Source organism: Orcinus orca, chromosome 18 (assembly GCF_937001465.1).
Source record: "Orcinus orca chromosome 18, mOrcOrc1.1, whole genome shotgun sequence".
In the NCBI taxonomy this organism is placed as follows: Eukaryota; Metazoa; Chordata; class Mammalia; order Artiodactyla; family Delphinidae; genus Orcinus; species Orcinus orca.
In genome coordinates this window covers 53633066-53654498 of record NC_064576.1, presented here as the reverse complement: position 1 = coordinate 53654498, position 21433 = coordinate 53633066, and the positions used below count along the sequence as shown (strand labels likewise).

At 39.4% G+C, this 21433-nt stretch overlaps 1 protein-coding gene across 7 annotated transcripts in view; it reads left to right on the top strand.

Moving 5' to 3' along the window:
* MTRF1 (mitochondrial translation release factor 1) overlaps positions 1–21433 on the top strand; it is a 70895-nt gene that overhangs the window by 5821 nt on the left and 43641 nt on the right. For 4 of the 7 annotated variants that reach the window (XM_033436718.2, XM_049701038.1, XM_049701036.1 and 1 more), the window contains exons 2-5: positions 12802–12948; positions 14787–14876; positions 15692–16117; positions 20847–20938. In XM_033436718.2, coding sequence (XP_033292609.1) covers positions 15700–16117; positions 20847–20938 — 510 coding nt within the window. In that variant the 5' untranslated portion in view covers positions 12802–12948; positions 14787–14876; positions 15692–15699. Of the gene's footprint in view, positions 1–12790; positions 12949–14786; positions 14877–15691; positions 16118–20846; positions 20939–21433 lie in introns of all 7 variants that reach the window. The other 3 variants (XM_033436717.2, XM_049701035.1, XM_049701039.1) reach the window with 2 other exon arrangements.

The following is a 21433-nucleotide window of genomic DNA, read 5'->3' as shown; positions in this document are numbered from 1 at the left end:
TCTTTCAGGCTCTCTCCCCTCCATTTCATTTTGCACATTGCTCTAGATTTGTCTTTTCTATCTAGACTCAGTGTATAAAAACTTTCAGTGACCACCCATTGTCTAGAACTCAGTCTATTCTCAGATTTTTCTTTCACTTTGCTCCCACAATTACCTTATATAGCAGCGGAACCAGGGGGTACATCAGGTCCAGTATTTTCTAAACTCCATACTTTCGCTCAACCTGATAGTTTTATGAGATTGTTCTCCCAATACCCTAATCTTTATCTTTGTAAGTTCTTCATCTCAAATGGCATGACTTTCATAAGATCTTCCCAAGTCTTCCCAGTAGATCTAATCTCTCTCTTCTCTGTATTTACGTAGCACTTTGTCCTTCTTTTATGCCTTTAGTCTTAGTGTGTTTTATGTTTTATAAATTGTAAATTGTTCGAAAACAGTGGTTCTCAACCTTGTCTGCACTTTTGTATCATCTAAGGGGCTTAAAAATCTACTGACGCCTGAGCCCTACCTCCATAAATTCTGATTCAATTGGGGCGGGGTGGAGGTGGGGCATTTCAGATCTTCCCGGATGGCTGTAATGTGCAACCAGAGTTGAGAACCACTGTTTCAAGGCATTTCATCAAAATCCAGGCTTAAACATGCCACCATTCCTCTTGAGGTTGAATTTAGGTAAGGCACATAAACAAAAAAACCGTCACCACCAAGATTCAATTTGGAACCCTAGGCAAAAGGCGCAAATTGCAGATAGGACCACAGATAGTGAAAGTGACCTAGAATTAGCACCATTCAAAGACTCTGGATCAGCGCAGAAACAACTTTACCCAAGAGTTCCCTCAAAACCATCAACAGATTCACGCCCTCCAGTCCTCTCACTTCTGTTGTATTCTTGTTTGTCTGTCTCTCTGCTTTCTTTCCAAACTCATCCTCCTACTGCTCCTTTCTATGCCACACCTTGCTGTTCAGCTTTATCCTCAACCCTTTCACTGAGCATTCTCTTCCTCCCTACCTTCATTGATATCCAGCCCTTCATCAGGGACATTGTCTCTCGTTTTGCATCTTCCTCTGCTTATATACCGTAGGAGTTCGTGAGGAAAAAATCAGCACTTTTTTCCCCATCCCACTGCCCCCCCCCAAATCATAATACTTCACCTTCATTTAAGGACAGGATACTTGAGTCTATACTCACCAGCTTTGTTGTTCTCTTCTCCTTTTCCTCTTGGTCACTACCTTTCATTTGTTCATTTGCCAAGTGACAATAGTTGTCATTTCAACTTCACTCCTAGCGTCCATCTGCTATGATTCCAGTAACTATATGTATGATTTAAAACCCTAGCCTTGGATAAATAAACTGTGGTGCATTTAGACAATGGAATATTATTTCGTACTAAAAAGAAATGAGCTCTCAAGCCATGAAAGGACATCAAAGAATCTTAAATGCATGTTACTAAGTGAAAGAAGCCAATCTGAAAAGGCTGCACACTGTATGCTTCCAACTACATGACTTTCTAGGAAAGACAAAACTATGGAGACAGTAAAAAGATCAGTGATTGCCAAGGGTTAGGGGGAGGAAGGGATGACTAGGTGAAGCACAGAGGGTTTTTAGGGCAGTGACAGTATTCTGTATGATACTATAGTGGTGGCTACACATCATTATACACTTGTCAAAACCTATAGGGTATACAGCACCAAGAGTGAACCCTAATGTAAACTATGGACTGTGGGTGATAATGAGGTGTCAATGTAGGTTCATCAGTTGTAGCAAATGTATTGCTCTGGTGGGAGATATTGACAATGGAAGAGGCTATGCATATGTGGGGACAGGGGGTTTCCATAGGGGAAATCTCTGTACCTTCAGCTTAATTTTTCTGTGAACCTAAAACTGCTCTAAAAAATACAATCCATTTTTTAAAACATCCCTAGCCTTACAGTTCTGTGGTTTCATCTACAAAGACCTTCACCTTCTACACTATTTTAGCTACCCACTCCCATGGCCAAATTTAGAATCAGCAAGACCTGCCCCTCCTCTTAAATCATAAATTCTGGCAATCTACTACCTTATATTTTATTTTATTTCATTTCATTTTACCACGCCGCACAGCATGCGGCATCTCAGTTCCCTGACCAGGGATCGAACCTGTGCCCCCTGCAGTGGAAGTGCAGAGTCTTAAGCACTGGACCACCAGGAAGTCCCTTAAATTATTTTTAAATGAGAAGAGATTTGCCAATATCCTTTTAACTCCAAGGAAACTTGTTTCAACAGGCATAACTCCCTGTTATTGAAGATGAGATGCCAGCTCCTGGGATTAGTAGCCTGGCAGGGTGACACTGAGAGAAGCCTTTTTGCCATTGCACTGAGGTTCCAGCATCCTGCCTCCAGCATGAGCCCAAGGGCCGTTGCTTTCATAGGGTTGTTCTGTGTACATCTATCATTTCTAATGCTAGTGACTTCAATCAGATTCTTTGAGGGACAATTTATGTTCTAATGACAATCTCCTATCTTTTCTTCCACAAGCATTTGCTGATTCCTTAATAAGAGGCTTGCACTCTTCAAGATGCAGGGGATCACACTATTTTCTCCTTATCTGTTCACTCATTCAACCCTCATTTGTGGAATGCCCTTCAGCACCCATCACTTTTCTTCTTTCTTCCCCTCTCAGCAAAAACAGTGCCTTCTGGACTTCCCTGGTGGTCCAGTGGTTAAGAATCCACCTTCCAGTGCAGGGGACACGGGTTCAATCCCTGGTCTGGGAGCTAAGATCCCACAGGCAGTGGGGCAAGTAAGCCCGCGGGCTGCAACTACTGAGCCCACGCACCACAACTAGAGAGCCTGCACACTGCAACTACTGAGCCTGTGTGCTCTGGAGCCTGCACGCCACAACTAGAGAGAAGCCTGTGTGCCACAACTAGAGAGAAGCCTGCTCACCTCAGCGAAAGATCCCACGTACTGCAACTAAGACCCAACGCAGTCGAAAATAAATGAATAAATATTAAAACAAAAAACAAAAACAACAGTGCCTTCTGGCCTTTGCAGAATTAATTCCTCCAACAGTGCTTAGGAGGGAATACATTTCTACCTTCTTTGGAGACTTTACTTCTCTCTCCTTATTCTCCCTTCTCAATTACAGTAATCATTTAATAATAACTGTTATTGGGGGGCTTCCCTGGTGGCGCGGTGGTTGAGGGTCCGCCTGCCGATGCAGGGGACACGGGTTCGTGCCCCAGTCCGGGAAGATCCCACGTGCCGCGGAGCGGCTGGGCCCATGAGTCATGGCCGCTGAGCCTGCGCGTCTGGAGCCTGTGCTCCGCAATGGGAGAGGCCACAACAGGGAGAGGCCCGCGTACCACACACACACAAAAATAATAATAATAATAACAACTGTTATTGAGCACATACCCTGTACCAGACACTATGTATAATTTGCTATTTCTTATTTAATCCTCATGAAAACACCATGAGAAAAATACTGTTATCCCCCTTTTACAAATGAGAACTGAAGCTTAAAAAAAGTAAATTTATACCCAATTATGAAACTAAGTAAGGGCCATCTCACCAAAGTTCATGCCTGTAGCTACTATGCTAAACTGCTTTTCATAGCATACTAATGAGTTTCCATAGATCCTTAGCCAGCCTCATTCAGTTTATTTTTTGCATTAATTTCCAAGGGAAAAATCTGTATTAATGGGAATCTGCATTAATTTTCTATCAGTGCTGTAACAAATTGCCACAAATTATGTCTTAAAGCAACACAGATTTATTATCTCACAGTTCTGGACGTCAGAAGTCAGAAATGTGTCTGCAGGACCATGTTTCTTTTGGAGGCTCTAGGAGAGAATTTATTTCCTTGCTTTTACCAGCTTCTCCAGGCCACCTGCATTTCTGGGCTCATGGCTCTTTCTTCCATCTTCAAAACCAACAGCAAAGCATCTCCTCTACTCACTGACCTCTGCTTCCTCTTCACATCTTCTCTCTGACTCTAACTCTACTGCTTCTCTCTTATAAGGACCCTTGTGATCACACTGGGCCCAGGAAGATAATGCAGGATCATCTCCCCATCTTAATATATTTAATCACATCTGCAAAATCTCTTTTTGCCATATAAGGTAACATAGTCACAGATCCCGGTGATTAGAGTGTTACACACATTCAGCCTACTACATGATCTTTGTAAAATACAAATCTAATGATGCTTTTTACAAAGTATTAATTAATTTATTTATTTTGGCTGCTCCGGGTCTTAGTTGCGGCACTTGGGGTCTTTGTTGTGGCCTGTTCAGTTGCAGCATGCGGACTTCTTATTTGTGGCAAGTGCAATCTTAGTTGTGGCATGCACGTGGGAGCTAGTTCTCAGACCAGGGATAGAACCCAGGCCCCCTGCATTGGGAGCTCAGCGTCTTACCCACTGGCCCACCAGGGAAGTCCCTAATGATGCTTATTGCTTAAATTTCTTCCATGGCTTCCAGGAGAAAGCTGAGCCTCTTTACCTGAGAATGTGAAGCCCTTTATGATCTAGTTCCTGCCTATCTCTTGAAATTTCCCAGATTCTCAGTGTGTATCTGCGATGCCCTTCCTATCTGTGCCTAGCTCACTTCTACTTGTCCTTCGGAATTCAGATTAAGGGTCAGCTTCTCCCAGAAGCCATCCCTGTCCCTGACCTGGATATGGCTGCCTCTCCTCTACACTCTCGAAACACTCACTACTCACCTCTAATATAGTGCTCATCGTACCGTGTTGAAGTCACTAACTTACTCGTCTATTTCCTCCATTAGACTGAAGTCCCTCTGGATCAGACACCATGTCTTATTTAACTGTGCATTCCCTGTGTTTTACAGTTGTTGCTCAAAAATATCTTTGCTGAATTAATCATCTTCCTGTAGCACATAGCATAATATCTTATGTATAGTACAGAGTACAAAACAAAGTACAGAGTATAGTACAAAACAAAGTACAGAGTATAGTACAAAAACATATTTGCTAAATTGAGCTATAGTTGTTTTCACCTCCTCAGGAATAGGAAAGTAATATATCATCCTCTGCCAAAAAGATTCAGAATTGGGGACTTGTATCTTGCTCCCCAGAACTGTAAAATGAAGTGTGAATAATAAATTGCTAAGTATAATACAAGGAAAGATTCAGCAATATTACAAGAATTGTAATTGAGATTATATGAGAGCTTAAATGAAGGACTATGATAGGTGGATGAGCTGATCTATCAAAGACACTGACAGCTGGAATGGAGTCTGTTTTCCTCACCATTGAACCCCTAGCACTTAGCAGAGCGCTTGGCACATGGTAGATATTCAGAAAATACTGATTTGTTGAAGATAATTTCAATGAATTGCACTCCAGGCAGAGGAATTAGTATTGTTAAGAAAAATTGGGAGACGCTGAAATAGGCAAAGAGATTATAAGACCTCCTGTTGAATTGTGTTTTTTCATTGTCTTTGAGCTATTTTACAACTCTTTTATGTTGTAGAAAACTGCTAACAATGTACATGATTCTTTTACTGAGATTGCCCTTTTTAAAAAAATTAATTAATTAATTTATTTTTGGCTGCGTTGGGTCTTCATGGCTGCGGGGCAGGCTTTCTTTAGTTGCGGCGAGGGGGGGCTACTCTTCGTTGCAGTGCGTGGACTTCTCATTGCGGTGGCTTCTCTTGTTGCCTAGCACAGGCTATAGGCGCGTGGGCTTCAGTAGATGTGGCTCGCAGGCTTTAGAGCGCAGGCTAAGTAGTTGTGGCACTGGGGTTTATTTGCTCCTCGGCATGTGGGATCTTCCCGGAACAGGGCTCAAACCCTTGTCCCCTGGATTGGCAGGCGGATTCTTAACCACTGCACCACCAGAGAAGCCCTGCACATGATTCTTTTCCCTAGAAATGCAAATTTGTATAACTGAGATGCAAGTGGTTATGTCTTGCGTGTACTGACCAGTTTTTCATCTTTTAAACAAATTCATTTCAGCATTCCTTATGGTGTATTTATGTTTTCTCTTTAGATTTTGTTTAACAAATTATAACATCCCTCATTAATTAATAATTTTTTAAAAATTGACAGTTGTACATTTCATATTTATACAAAAGTCATAATCTTACCTTTAAAAATATCTTTTAGGGCTTCCCTGGTGGCGCAGTGGTTGAGAGTCCACCTGTTGATGCAGGGGACACGGGTGCGTGCCCCGGTCCGGGAAGATCCCACATGCCGCGGAGCGGCTGGGCCCGTGAGCCATGGCCGCTGAGCCTGTGCTTCCGGAGCCTGTGCTCCGCAGCGGGAGAGGCCACAACAGTGAGAGGCCGGCGTACCGCAAAAAAAAAAAAAAAAAAAAGTGTATATATATATATATATTTATATATATATATATATTTATATATATATTTACATATATATTTATATATGTATTTATATATATCTTTTAGCAATATGAACAAAAATGCCAAGTTTGAAGATGTGTTTTGGAAGAAATAAGGAGTTATCTGGTTGAGCTGAAACATGAGGACATGAGGTTCTTGGAGGATATCATGAGAGATGAAAAGAGGCTAGCTAGATTGGAGTCAGATCTTGGAGAGCTGGGAGAACGATGTGCAAGTTAATGAGAGAGTACGGGCAGCAGAATCAAGGTCACAGTGCAACCCAGCCTTTTTGGTTCAAATCCCTTTGGCCACTCTTCATCTGTCTGTTGGGCACAATCTTGAGCAAGTCACCTAGCCATGCTGTGCCTCAGCAATTCGTAGGGTTGTTGGGAAGATTGAGTGAGTTAGTTAAATGTTAAAAATTTAGAGCACTACCTGGTAAAGAATAAGTACTCAGTGAATGTTAACTACTATATTATTGTTACAGTTCACAGTTCTTTACCTGAAATACTTGGACCAGATGTTTTCAAACTTCAGGATGCTTTGGATTTAGAAAGGAAATGCATATACCGTACATTATAACACTTTCAGCGGGATCTGGAGCAGCAGCCTGTAATCTAACAAACAAATATTTCTTTTTTTAATTAAATCAAATTAAATTTTATTTTTTATTGAAGTATAGTTGATTGACAATGTTGTGTTAGTTTCAGGTGTACAGCAAAGTGATTCAGACATATATTCTTTTTCAGATTCTTTTCCCTTGTAGGTTATTAGAAAATACTGAATATAGTTTCCTGTGTTATACAATAGGTCCTTGTTGGTTATCTATTTTATATACAGTAGTGTGTACATGTTAATCCTAAATTCCTAGTTTATCCCTCCCCCCATGAATAAATATTTCTTCATTAAAAATACGAATATTTATTCTAAGTGGGATAAATACAGATATAAATAGCCTCACTTCAGTCTCAGTTGGTATACCTGCCAAACTGGGTTTGGGTTAGGGCAGGTTTGGCCATCAAATAAGTTACCAAAAACCCTTCAGTTTTCAGAGATTTTCTGATGTTTGCATTGAAAACAAGGTTTTTCAGAGCTTTGGGGATATGAGAATTGCAGAGAATTGCCATATTACTAAAGTAAAAAAAAAAGATAAGATTGAAATAGAATTTGGAAATCCTGGATATTGTTCAGAAAGCAAAATTTTGAATTTGATCACTTCTCCACTTTGGCAAAGTTTTAATTTTTTCTTTTAAAAATTTCAAAGCAAGGGCAACAAATAGTTGATGAGGAAAAGTTTCTCTTTATAGAGATTCCAAATAATAAATGAAGTCAGAGGACTTCCCTCGTGGCGCAGTGGTTGACTCCACGCTCACAATGCAGGGAGCCCAGGTTTCATCCTTGGTCAGGGAACCAGATCCCACATGCATGCCGCAACTAAGAGTTCGCATGCCGCAACTAAGGAGCCTGCGAGCCGCGACTAAGTCCCGGCACAACCAAATAAATAAATAAGTGAAGTCAGAATGATAAAATATCACCATTTTGCAACTTCTAATGGAATAATGGATCTAGGCAATCAAGAGCTTCTAGTATTTTAAAAAATCACAACTAAATATTTTGCATCTTCCTTTGTAAGTATCTAACCCACCTATGAATTAGTTTTGAAAAAAAAAAAAAGTAAATATGACTCTGTTCAAGCTTCCAGACCAGTTTATAGGAAATACAGGAAACAAAGGAACATGATAAACACCACAACACGAGTCTAGAAAAATCTAGACTGTGTGAAACTCCTCAAGGCCAAAGATCTGGTCTCTTCAACAAATATATTGCAAATAAAAAAAATTAAAAAGAGGGGGGATCCTGTAGATTAAAACAAACCAAGTATTATACATAGAAACAAATTGCAATGCATGGACCTTATTTGAATCTTGATATGAACAAGCAAACTGCCTCCCCCCGCCAAAAAAGAAAAAGACAAAAAATCTGGCACAATCAGGGAAATTTAAATACTGACTAGATATTTGATAATATTAAGAGCTATTTTTAATTTTTAGGAGTGATCATATATTTTAAAAGTCTTTATCTTCTGGAGATGTATACAAAAATATTTACAGACGAAGAGTTAGGATGTCTTGTATTTGCTTCCAATTAATCCAGTGAGGATGAGAAGAGAGAGGGAGGAGGGAGGGTGAACACTAAGTTGATAATGTTGAGAATTCATGATGAGTGCACAGGGGTCATTTTACTGTTCTATTTTTGAACATGTTTGAAATTTTTCATATTAAAAAGGAAAAAAATAAAAAGATATATATCTACACACACAGAGAGTATAGATTACATTGTATTCCTCAAGGGAAGATTTGTATCTAAGTTGGAAAGTACTTTAATGCTTATAAAGGGTATTTGAAGACTACTGTTAGTAGAAAAAGATGGGAAAACTAAACTCATTGAAATGAAAATTTGAAAATGTATAATTCAAAACTGAAGGAAATAATTTAAGAAAAATATTTAGCCTGAAATTTAGGATGAAAAATGGAAGAGGTGAAATTACCAAGAAGTTGTAGGAGACAACACTAAATGAGCTTGTTAACAAAGCTGACCTCAGCCTAGGCTAATACCAGTTTATGGGGTAAAAGATGAGTTTCCAGGATCTACCCTTTTATTATTATTATTAGAGTAAAAGAAATACATCGTAAGTTGACATTTCAAGACTCCTTGAACACCTCTTGACTCTGAAAATAACTTGCGATCTAGTTTCATTAATGCCAGCAGGTGGCGTGTTTGTTAGCTTTAATTTTTTCAAGCTCCGAAAAATTTGAGAAGCAGTATGAACATGTGAAAATAAGAAATGCTCTTTTTTCATTCTTTATATTTCGCTTCTCTCGGGGAAAATAATTTATAAGGATACAAATGAAATAAACTCTGTTTTTCTACTTTTCCACCATATTGAGAGCTTGAATTTTGTATTAAATTGCTACCTGCTTTCACTTTTTCTATAGTAAAATATATCTGATTCAAATCCCAAGCCATTGCCAGTCTCAAGATGGCATTGGTCAAGAGCTAAACTACCGGGAATCAGAAAGCCAGGTGTATCTTCACAGTGTGCTAAAAAACAATGTGTTATGGCTTGTGTGCTGAGATTTTATGTTGCTTTCAGTGCCACTGAAAATTTCCCAGATAGGACCAAAGTTTCAACTTAGCCTGGAACAATCTCTACACTCACCCTTGTCTAGCTCCCCAAAGAATGTCCAGGGCTGAGGAAAGTCTGGTGCTCTGCTTCTCTCGGGGTAAGCCCTAAGCAGACAGTTTACTGATGTGAAATCTCTGCTGAAGGACACAAATCGACCTCTTGTTAGTACTCTAGACGCGAGTGTCCTCAGAATCTTTAAAAGAATCCGGAGGTCTCTGAGAGGAAGTTAAGTGAAAATCCCCATTCCCTACCCCTTTGGGTTTGGGACTGATTTGCTCTAAATGGAGATGAAAAATGACCCCACGTATTTTGTTGTGTTAGCATGCTCCAAGTTGGAGGAGGGGGACACAGGTCATTTAGTTTCTGACAAAGAGATACCAAATCGTCAGTGCCCATTACAAATTCATTCAACAAAGAAAGTATTCATAGTTGACTTTATTGTGAGAAATATTTCAGACATGGTAGTGCTTGTTTCTAGTTTAATCAAAATGCTAATTCTTTTTCCCCCACTGAATCAACCTCTTTTATTACTATTTCTGGAAACTTTTATTCTGTAATATATCAGACTTCTTGCAAATAGAAGTTGTTTAACTTCATAGAACAATTTGAGAATAATAACTTCCATAAGGCTTTTCAATCAAACATGAAAGAATGTCTTTTTTCTTTTATAGCTTTCTTGTTTACAATACCCATCACAAAATTTCAAGAAATTCATAGTACTATGAAAAGGAAAATAGAGATTACCTATAATTCCACCAGATTTTTCTTTTCTTTTTTTTTTTTTGGCTGCACTGCACGGCTTGTAGGATCTTAGTTCCCCGACCAGGGATTGAACCCAGGCCACAGCAGTGAAAGCACCAAGTCCTAACCACTGGACCACCAGGGAATTCCCTCTTCCAGACTTTTAAATATGCATCATATACTTTTTAAAAAAATCAATTAATTAATTATTTATTTTTGGCTGCATTGGGTCTTCGTCGTTGCACGCGGGCTTTCTCTAGTTGTAGTGTGCAGGGGCTACTCTTCCTTGCTGTGCGTGGGCTTCTCATTGCAGTGGCTTCTCTTGTTGCGGAGCATGGGCTCTAGGCACGCGGGCTTCAGTAGTTGTGGCACGAGGGCTCATTAGATGTGGCTTGTGAGCTTAGCTGCTCTGTGCAGTCTTCCCGGACCAGGGCTCCGACCCGTGTCCCCTGCATTGGCAGGTGGATTCTTAACCACTGCACCACCAGGGAAGTCCCACATACGTTTTTTAAGTGAAATAGTTTGATGAATTTTTTAAACATTCTCTTTCACTTAATAATATATTGTGGACATCTTTGCATATTAATAAATATAATTATAACCACATTACTTTCTTTAAAAACACATGGAGGAGGAAGCAATATTTATAGTCTTTAGGGATTTTCTTTAAATTTAGAAATAACATTCATAAAGTGTATAACGTTTCATGTATATCTCAATAAATGTTTACATATGTAAATGTCTTTGCTTGGGCTGCCATAACAAAGTACCATACTGAGTGGCTTAAACAACAGAAATTTATTTCTCACAGTTTTGGAGGTTGGAAAGATCAAGGTGCTGGCAAGGTAGGTTTCATTCTGAGGCCTCTTCTCTTGGCTTGTAGGTGGCTGCTATCTTGCTGTGTGCTCACCCGCTGACCTCTTTTCGCTTGTTGAGGGAAAGAGGGGGGCAGAAAGAGACTACACAAGCTCTCTGGTCTCTTCCTGTAAGGGCACTAGTCCTATCAGATTAGGGTTCCCTCTATATGACCTTATTTAACCTTAATCACCTTAAAGGCCTTATTTCCAGTGGGGTCATACTGGGGGTTAGCTTCAACATACTGAATTTGGGAGGGATTAGTCCATGGCACTAAAGCTTATTTTTTAAGAAGGAAGTTTTATATATACATCAAAATAAAGAATTAAAAGATTTTGTTGGATAATTTAGGAGAATGATTTATGTGGGTACTTTGGTATTCGTGAGAGCAAAGATTTTTGTCTTTTCTGTTCATTGCTGAAGTCTCATGTCTAGAATAGTGATTAACACATAACTGGTGCTCCGTGTTTACTGCATGAAAGACTGAATGTTTTCTTTTCTTTTTTCTGGAGGAGGGAGGCAGTATCAGGGCTTAGGAGCCATAGATCATTAAGACAGATTGTCTTCATTGAATCTCAGCTCTATCACTTACTAGTTCTTTTACCTTGGACAAGTTACTTAAACTCTCTGTGCCTTAGTTTTCTCTTCTGCAAAATGGGTATTTTAGGGTTGTTGTAAAGATTAAATTAATTAATAAATAGGCTTAAGCCATTTAGAGTAGTAGCTAATATGTAGTTGGTAGAAGTAGATACCTTGAAATAGGCAATACGTGTTAGATATTTATATTTATGCCTAATTCTCCTTTTTATATATGTGGTCATAAACTAAGAAAATGTCTTGTGAAGTTGGTAATGTGGAATTCTTGTTGCCTCTGCTTTTCAGGAAGAAATACTAGGGCACAGAGGTCAAATGACTTGTAAACGTGATCGCCAATGTAAATGTGTATCCTACTTGAATATTCAAAGTAAGGCAATATATTTGCATTTTCCTGGAATTGTTTATTATTTAGGATTTTTAATGCTTTACTTAATTGATGGTTTACAAGCTACAAACTTAAATTGAGCCCCCAAATTGTGTTTATGTATACAACAGCTATAAATTCACTAAGTTGTGGCTATATATAGTCTCTCATATTTTGGATCCTCCTTATGATTTAAAAAAATACAACTTTATAGTCTCAATTAGTCATTAGGTATCTTCTCAGGCAATGGAAGCTGAAAGTACAAGTATTAACATGCAGAATCCTGCACATTTTTGAATGATGAAAAGGGATCCTCATTTAAAAAAATCAGGAATCTCTGCTCTAGTGGCTCTATATACACGAAAATTCTTGTATATCTTGATCTCTTAATCAGAACTGCAGGGAATCTCCCTTTTGGGCTTGCCTGGAACTGTGAAAACCAAAGCTCCACCTTTGGCCTAGGGGGTTGGAGGCTGGGCGTTCGTCCGAGATAAACTACAACTCCCAAGATTCCCGGGTGGGGAGCTCTTGGGAGTTGTGGTTCAGTGAACACTGCGGCACCAATGCCCCTGCACCTCCCCTCCCCCTTCCATCGTAACCTACACCCTGGGCTCAGAATCCGGATGAGTAAGTCTCCTGGTCATCTCTCTCGTGGGAATTTTTCTCGCTTTTCCATTTTTCTCTTTTGTTTCCTCTGTTAGCTTATTGTTAGGCACACGCAAGGACTACTCTTCTGGAGAAGAGTCGAGACGGAAGAGGCGGGATCAAGCTCTAAGCCGGAAGGGGTGAACCTGGCCATGAAAGTGATCCGGTGCCTGTCGGGCTGAAACGTAGTGGACCATAGAAGGTTCAGACCTCCGTAAGGAAACCTAACGTCCTTTCTGTCCTTTTTTTTTTTTTTAACGTGCTCACAGTTCACTTCTCTTTTCTGGTCTTAAAAGTCTATTTTCCTTCTCCAGCTTTTTTTTTTTTTCCCCATGGTGTCTCCCTATGGGATCACTCCGTATACCGAGTTAGTGTGGCTTACACGTGATCCTCTCGTGCCGGCTTAGTGTCACTTCTGGCTTGCCAAGGCTGAGAGTTGTCCCTAGAGTATCATTTTATTTTTAATTTTCATTTATTTTATTTATTTATTTTTGGCTGCGTTGGGTCTTCGTTACTTCGCGCGGGCTTTCTCTAGTTGCAGCGAGCGGGGGCTACTCTTCGTTGCGGTGCGCGGGCTTCTCATTGCGGTGGCTTCTCTCGTTGCCGATCACGGGCTCCAGGCGCGCAGGCTTCAGTAGTTGTGGCGTGAGGGCTCAGTAGTTGTGGCTCACGAGCCCTAGAGCGCAGGCTCAGCAGTTGTGGTGCACGGGCTTAGTTGCTCCGCGGCATGTGGGATCTTCCCGGACCAAGGCTTGAACCCATGTTCCCTGCCTTGGCAGGCGGACTCTTAAACGACTGGAAAAGAGTCACCAGGAAAGCCCCTAGAGTATCATTTTAATCCTGTTACTGTCGGGGAGTGATGGAGAAGGCTTGCTATTCTCAGGTATAGATAAACCTAGAAGATAAATGTCTTGGGATTTACTTAACATTGAGGTTCATGACCTTGAGGGTTGCTTTTTCTACTATTTCTAAAATGGAAATTTAGCTAGAGGTGTTTTAACAAAAATCTTTTTGCTATTTTTTTTGTTACGTCCTTTTTCAAATGGACACACTTTCTGTGACTAGATGTTGTTTTAGACGAGGGTTCTTGGCCTCCTTAATCAATAGATATTGATCAGAGGCCAGACAAGAAATTCAGGCAAGGCTATATCGTGGCCCCTGCTGCAGCAGAGGGGAGTGAGCAGGTTCCTTACATGGGGTGAGGGTAGGCGTGTGTTCAGGGATCCAGCAGAGGGGTGACTTAAGTGGTCTACCCATCCCCTTGGCTACGTTGTGTGCAGGGGGCATGTGCAGTACCCTGCTTTTGCTCCCCACTCTCTGCTTTTGCTGCCAGCTCTTCAGAGGTGCCAGTTGGGCTTTTTGGTCTCCTTTTATCTAGTTGTCCAGAATTTGCCCCAACTGCCCATGCACACAGTTATTTTTAGCCCGTATTCGTTTCTTTGTATTTTGTTGCTTAAGGAAACATTTGTCCAGGTGCAAGCATTGCAGCACTGCAGCAAAGGGTCCCAGGTCCCAGCTTGTCTCAATGTGAAGACAGGCAGAAACTCCTGCTGGAGGACTGTAACATTTGTGGCTACTGTGCCTTTGTGTATGCTTCCCGCAGTCCTTTTCTCAATGTGATTCAGTATGTTAAATTTCCTTAGTACAACCCTGCAAACTGTGAATATTTTAGAGACTATTCTGAATATTTTATTTCCTAGGAGATAACAATATCCAAGTTAGCAGACTTACAATGATCAAATGAGCTAATATATGAATACACCTAACGTAGTAGAAACACTGGAGACAATAAAGGTTGATTCTGATCAATTTTGACCCTTATTTCAACTTTGAACCTCAGGATTTTAGGGGCAAAGTATTTTTCTTAGAACACTTTATCTTCTCTTTCTTACTCAGTAAAACCATTGTGTACATTTGTTAGCTCTTTTGATTATCTCTGTTAGAAGGAAGAACAGATAATTATTATTGTACATAACTAATTTCACCTAACATGTAATTTTTTTAAGTAATTTTTCTTCCTGATTGTAAAAGTAGTATGTGCTAAATGTATAGGAAACTTGGAAAACACGAAGAAGTAGGAAAAAAAAGGAAGCAAAAGGAATCCATCATCCCACAACTAGAGATCATCTTACTAACGTTTTGGTATGTTTTTAGTTTTCTTTTTTCAAAATAAAGCTCTTCCTCAACTTATGATGCAGTTATGTCCCCATAAACCCATGTATTCCATATACTGTAGACAAATTTGAAAACCTAATTGAGATTATATTGTTTTGATTCTGTTTTTTTCATTTAATATAATTATCATCATTGTCTTTTTTTTTTTTTAACCAAACTTTCTACTTTCTTAGTCTGTTAGTATGTAAATTTTCCGTCCTTTAGGATCTCAGCTAAAAGGGAAGCAACTTCAAAGAGTGATTGCATAGTTGGGAATGAAAAGCACTGAAGTCTGAACAGGCAAGCTGCATTCACCTCAACTCTGCCTCTATCTGGCAGAATGAATAATCATGATTAAGTTACTTGACTTCCTTGGGCATCTGGATACCTAAGAATTAGACAAGGAAGTAGTGTTTCCTTCAAACTTTAAAAATCTATTAATATACGAACCATCTAAAGTTTGCATGATTATTTCATACTTGTCAAGAGCTTATTCACACACTCAATTTTAGATTCTGGGTACTTTCTAGAAAATAGCTGATTTAACCCATTCTATTGATATTTTTATTAGTTACACTCCTATCATTTGCCTTAGTTAATTATATATGTTGAATGGATAGAAAACAGCACTACCTTCATTTATTTTGTTATATTCACAGATTTGAAGATTCGTTTTCTTTTTGTGGGTTATTGAATTTAGGGACTGTGTTTGGAGCTGGCTGAGGCACTGAACTGAGCAAGATTTCTTCAGCTTTTATATCTGTGGAGTTGATATTTCTCAGATTGTGTTTATTTTGTTTCAGATGCTGAAATGAATCGTCACCTGTTTGCTTGGCTTTTTAGACATCCGTGTCTTAATGGTCACCACCAGTGCCATGTCCATCTCCATTCTCATCAACTTACACAGATACCTCTTGACACAAGGCTGTGGGTTTTTAGACGAAACAGGAATCACATTCTCCATTGTCTGTTAAGTGAGAATTGGTCCAGGAGATATTGTCATCAAGATACCAGGATGCTCTGGAAGCATAAAGGACTACAGAAATACATGGAGGACCTGAGTAAGGAGTACCAAACACTTGATCATTGTTTGCAGCATATCTCTGTGAGTGAAGGGGACCGGAGGTCCTTGAATCAACGGCACGCTGAGCTGGCTCCGCTTGCAGTCATTTACAAAGAAATTCAGGAGGCTGAACAAGCCATTGAAGAATTAGAATCAATGTGTAAAAGTAGGTAAAAGATGTGTGTGTACAAGTACAGGATTGATTTTCTAAGTTAAAGGTATATTGAACACAGTCTTTTAAAAAGCCTGCACATAGTAAGCCCTGTACTTGGAAAGGACAGTACTCTGGGTGTTTGAAGTATTTCAGCTGCTAAAGAGCAACTACTAAGAGACCGAGGTCCTTGTGGTACTTGCCAAGAAGCACTTAGGGTCTGGGAGACTAAATATTGACCTTTTCAGAATTTTTAATTTATTAATAGATCTTTATTGGGCACTGTCCTGTGTGCTACATACCAGGGACACAAAAATGCAATTCCTACCCCGTCAGAGGGCTTATATGGTATGGGTATTATTTCATCACCCCAAAAAGAAACCCTGCACCCTTTAGCCATCTCATGCCAATCCCCCCCATCCCTGCCAGCCCTAGACAACCACTAATCTACTTTCTGTCTCTATACAGTTACTTATTTCAGGCATTTTATATAAATGGAATCATACAATATGTTACCCTGTGTGACTGGCTTCTTTCACTTAGCATATGTTTAAGGTTCATTTATGTTGTAGCGTGTTTCTGTACTTCATTTCTTTTTATTGCTGAATTATGTCCCATTGTATAGATATACCACATTTTATTTATCCATTCATCAGTTGTTGGTTATCGAGTTTTTCCACTGTTTTGGTTATTATGAACAATGCTGTTATGAACATTTGTGTACAAGTTTTTGTGTAGACATATATTGCTAAGTTGTGTGGTAACTCCATGTTTAACCTTTTGAGGAACTGTCAGACTGGTTTTCCAAAGTGGCTGAACCATTTTACATTCCATCCTCAGTGTATGAGCGTTCTGGTGTTTCTACATCCTCTCCAACCTTTGTGATCCGCCCTTTCGATTCTAGCCTTCCTGGTGTGTGTGAAGTGGTATCTTACTGCGGTTTTGACTTGCATTTCCCTGATTAATGGTGTTGAGTGTCTTTTTATGTGCCTATTGGCTGTTGTATATCACCTTTGGTTAAATGACTGTTTAGATCCTTTGCCCATTTTTTAACGGAGTTGTCTTTTTATTATTGAGTTGTAAGAGTTCTTTATATTACAGATACAAGTTCCTTATCAGATATATTATTTGCAAAAATTTTCTCCCATTCTGTGGGTTGTCCCTTGAAGCACCACAGTTTTTAATTTTGATGATGTTCAGTTTATCTTTTTTTTCTCTTGTTTGTGTTTTGGTGACATATCTAAGAAATTATTGCATAATCCAAGGTCACAAAAGTTCACATCTGAGTTTTCTTCCAAGGGTTTTATATTTTTAGTCCTTACATTTAGGTCATTGATCTATTTGAGTTAATTTTATATATAATGTGAGAGGTGTTAATTTTTAATTTTAGTATCTCTTAATATTTTATTGCCTTAACATTTTTTCTTTTATGAAAAATTTCCAAATATACAGAAGTTGAGAGAAAAGTATAATGGACTAACCTGGGATTCAACATTTATCCAAATTTTTTTTTTTAAAGGACATGAGCCCTCTTTTTTTTTTATATTTATTTATTTATTTATTTATTTGGTTGCACTGGGTCTTAGTTGTAGCGTGCAAACTCTTAGTTGCAGCATGCATGTGGGATCTAGTTCCCTGACCAGGGATCGAACCCGGGCCCCCTGCATTGGGAGCATGGAGTCCTATCCACTGCGCCACCAGGGAAGTCCCAATCCAAATTTTGCTATTGGATTTTATTTTTAATATTTATTTATTTGGCTGCACCGGGTCTTAGTTGCAGCACACCGCATCTTCAGTTGCAGCATGCGGGATCTAGTTTCGTGACCAGTGATGGAACCCAGGCCCCCTGCATTGGGAGCACAGAGTCTTAACCACTGGACCACCAGGAAAGTCCCTTGCTATTGGCTTTTAGTTTAATTTATAAACTTTCGTTTGTGCTCCATCCTGTTTCATTAAGCCTTAGAGATGTTAAGCAGCATCGAGGCCAGTCACAGCTATACCTGTAAAGTCCTGGATGTCCAAAGCCTTACCTTTTTCTGCCTCCTATTAGTGGTCTGCGTGTCTCTCACTTTTTTTTTGGCCATGAGGCATGCGGGATCTTAGTTCCCTGACCAGAGATTGAACATGTGCCCCCTGCAGTGGAAGTGCAGAGTCCTAACCACTGGACCGCCAGGGAATTCCCTCTCACCTCTTTTAATGAGGATTATTTTTTACTCTTTCGCATAATGCCACTCAAATTTGTAATTAATTTGGGAAAGTTGCTTGCACATAATAGGAGCTTACTAAATGCTTTCCAAATTAAATTGACATAACGTAACCTCTTTCAGCCACGTTTGTATCATGTGTAATATTAGTAGATTGGATTAAAGTATTAGTAGTTCGCTTCTAAAGTTTCTTCTACAATTCTGCTATTTTATAATAATAGTGATAATAGCTACGTTTACTAAGTCTTAGTATGTGCCAGGCACTAAGGTAAGTATTTTGCAAATATCTCATTTGAAATGTTCACAGTGACCTTATAAGGTAGGGATTATTATTAATATTCTCACTTTATAGATGAGGAAACTGAGAGGTTAAAATGCCAAAGGTCACTTAGCCAGTCAGGAGAGGAGCAGGAATTTGAACCCAATCAAGGAGACTCCACAGCCTCTGCTCTTATCCACTGCACAATGATTCAAAGTCCAACAGGGTCTACTTCTGTAATATATCTTGCATGAGTCCTCTTCTATTCTTTCCACTAGTTTATATTTTCATTATATCTCAGTCCTAGATGATTACAATAAATTTCTAACTTGTAGTCTCACCTCCAAGCTTTCCCAGCCTAAGTACAACCTTAATCATATTTCTCTCCTGCTCTGAATTTCCAGTAGCTCCCATTGCCTATAAATATAGATTGCTTGGCTTGGCATTTAATAGTCTCTGCTGAGTGACCCCCACCTCTCTGTGTAGTATATTAATTCCCTTTGCGTATTCTCCCTTCCAACCAAAACAGACAATCTGCCATTCCCTGAATATACTCAGACCATCCCATGTCTATGTCTTTGCTCATGTTGTTAACCCACCAGTTTCTCCTTCTTAAAGTTCAGTCTGCTTACAAAGTATGGCTTGAATATCATCCTTTGACTTCACTCCCCTCTGTAAAACAAGTATGATGGCCTTTCTCTGTTTTATATTCTGATCCATTATGTAATTGTCTTAACTTCAGTCCCTTTCCCTGTTTTTTTTAAACGACATGAGCCCTGTTTTTTGTTTTTTTAATATTTATTTAGTTGCACTGGGTCTTAGTTGTAGCATGCAAACTCTTAGTTGCAGCATGCATGTGGAATCTAGTTCCCTGACGAGGGATCGAACCCGGGCCCCCTGCATTGGGAGCATGGAGTCCTATCCACTGCACCACCAGGGAAGTACAGGGCCTGTGTCTTATTCATCTTTATTTCCTGCAGCACCAAACATAAGGTATAATAGACTCTTGAATCTGTTGATACAGTGAAATTGAACTAGATTGGATCTTACAGTTCAGTAAATAATAAAAAGCCACAAAAATAATTTTATATGATTGCAGATCAGCAGGTTTTTCTGGTACCTCTGACCCGAGACTTATGTGTACAAGGTGAGGCCAGTAGCGATACTACAATTCTGCTACAGGTGATCCATAATTAGAATTGAGTTCAGATGGCACCTTATCTAGGGGCCTTCCTTAAGGGTTGAAGTCTGGGTTAGACCACCCTTTAGGCCTCGATGGCGCTGCCCACACCACATATTGTAATCAAGTGAATGTGTACACCTTTCCCACCAGACTGAGCCACTTTAGCCCTGAACCATGTTTTATTCATCCTTGTGTCCCCAGCAACTGGCAGAGTATTTAGCACAGAGTAAGTGTGAAATGTTGAAAGCAGGAATGAGGCATAGAATCCCGCCAGACCCCCATGACTTCCATGACTAGAAAAGAATTTTAAAGAGCCTTCTCTCCTTTAGGAGTCTTCATTTCTATTTTCTTCTTTATTTTTAAGAATTAAAAATTTCTACCTCATCTAGCACATATCACCAGTGACAAATGGAATCTCTGGGCATCTAAAGCAATGGAGTCAAAGGTTATGGGATCCACCCTACTTGGCCACTATCTCATTGATAGCTTGTGTTATTAGAGCTCCATGATTTAACTTTCTGCTTTGAAATGATGTGAAAATGACCGTTCTTTCCATAAAGCAGAGGCTTGCAAGGATGTGTGGTTTTTTGACCCATGTGGTGTTTTTAAAAAATGTTTACTAAGTATGAACATTTCAAGAGGTTTCAGAATTTTAAAGAGGTCTTATTTCTGACTTCTCTTGAAAAAAAAAAGAGGAGGTTCTAGCCATGCTACATTACTCACAGTGTGCTGGGTAATGGCTGCCAGCTTTAGACAAGAAATGGTCACCCCAGTTTACCCTGAAACTTAGCTTATTCGGGTTTACATTTAATTAGCCAGTCCCTTTTTAAACCTGTTTGATTTATCACTGATTTCTATAATTACTTACAGACATTCAAATCACCAGCTCATTGGGGCAAGATCGTATTTGTTTTCACACTGAGTTTTTTGGACACACTTAGCAAATACTTTACATTCTCTAACTATTCTGTTCTTTTGTATAATCCCTTGCCTTCACAACTGAAATAAAACCTAGTAGGTAGAGATTAGATAGCTATTTAAGAATTTCTTTGTAAGTATTTAAACATTTTTACCATTATTTCTGTCGATGGTTTGTAGGTCTAAATAAAGAAGATGAAAAGCAGTTACAAGAACTTGCTTTGGAAGAGAGGCAAACCATTCTTCAGAAAATCAACATGTTATACAGTGAGGTATGTTTTAAGAGGTAAACTAATCTCAGCAATGTTAATGTAAAGGAATACTATTCTTGCTAGACTATGTTTTGCTGCTCAAAGTATTTTCCAAACACCAGTTGATTAAGTCTTCTCTTATGATGATTGATAATATTGGGTTTAGTGCTGTCATTTACTACAGAATGAGATTGAAGCGATTGTGTTGGCAAGGAACGAAACCACCCCCCCCCCCCCACAGACAAAAGTATTCCAAAGCTGAATCTATTAAGTTACCAGACAAGGGAACGCATGCTAGTGAAGAAATTTACTTCAACATGGAGTAGAGTCAGCGGGTTTTAAGTCTTAGAAAGAGGGAGTGGTACATGGTAACTGGGTTAATTAAGGATTGAAAATTTGCATTCAGGATAGAATGGAATGAATCCAAGGGCATAGAGACAGTGGGTTAATACAAGTCTTTAGTCCCTTCTAGCTCAATGGATGGTTTGTCTACAAGAAAATGAAAATACGGTGCTA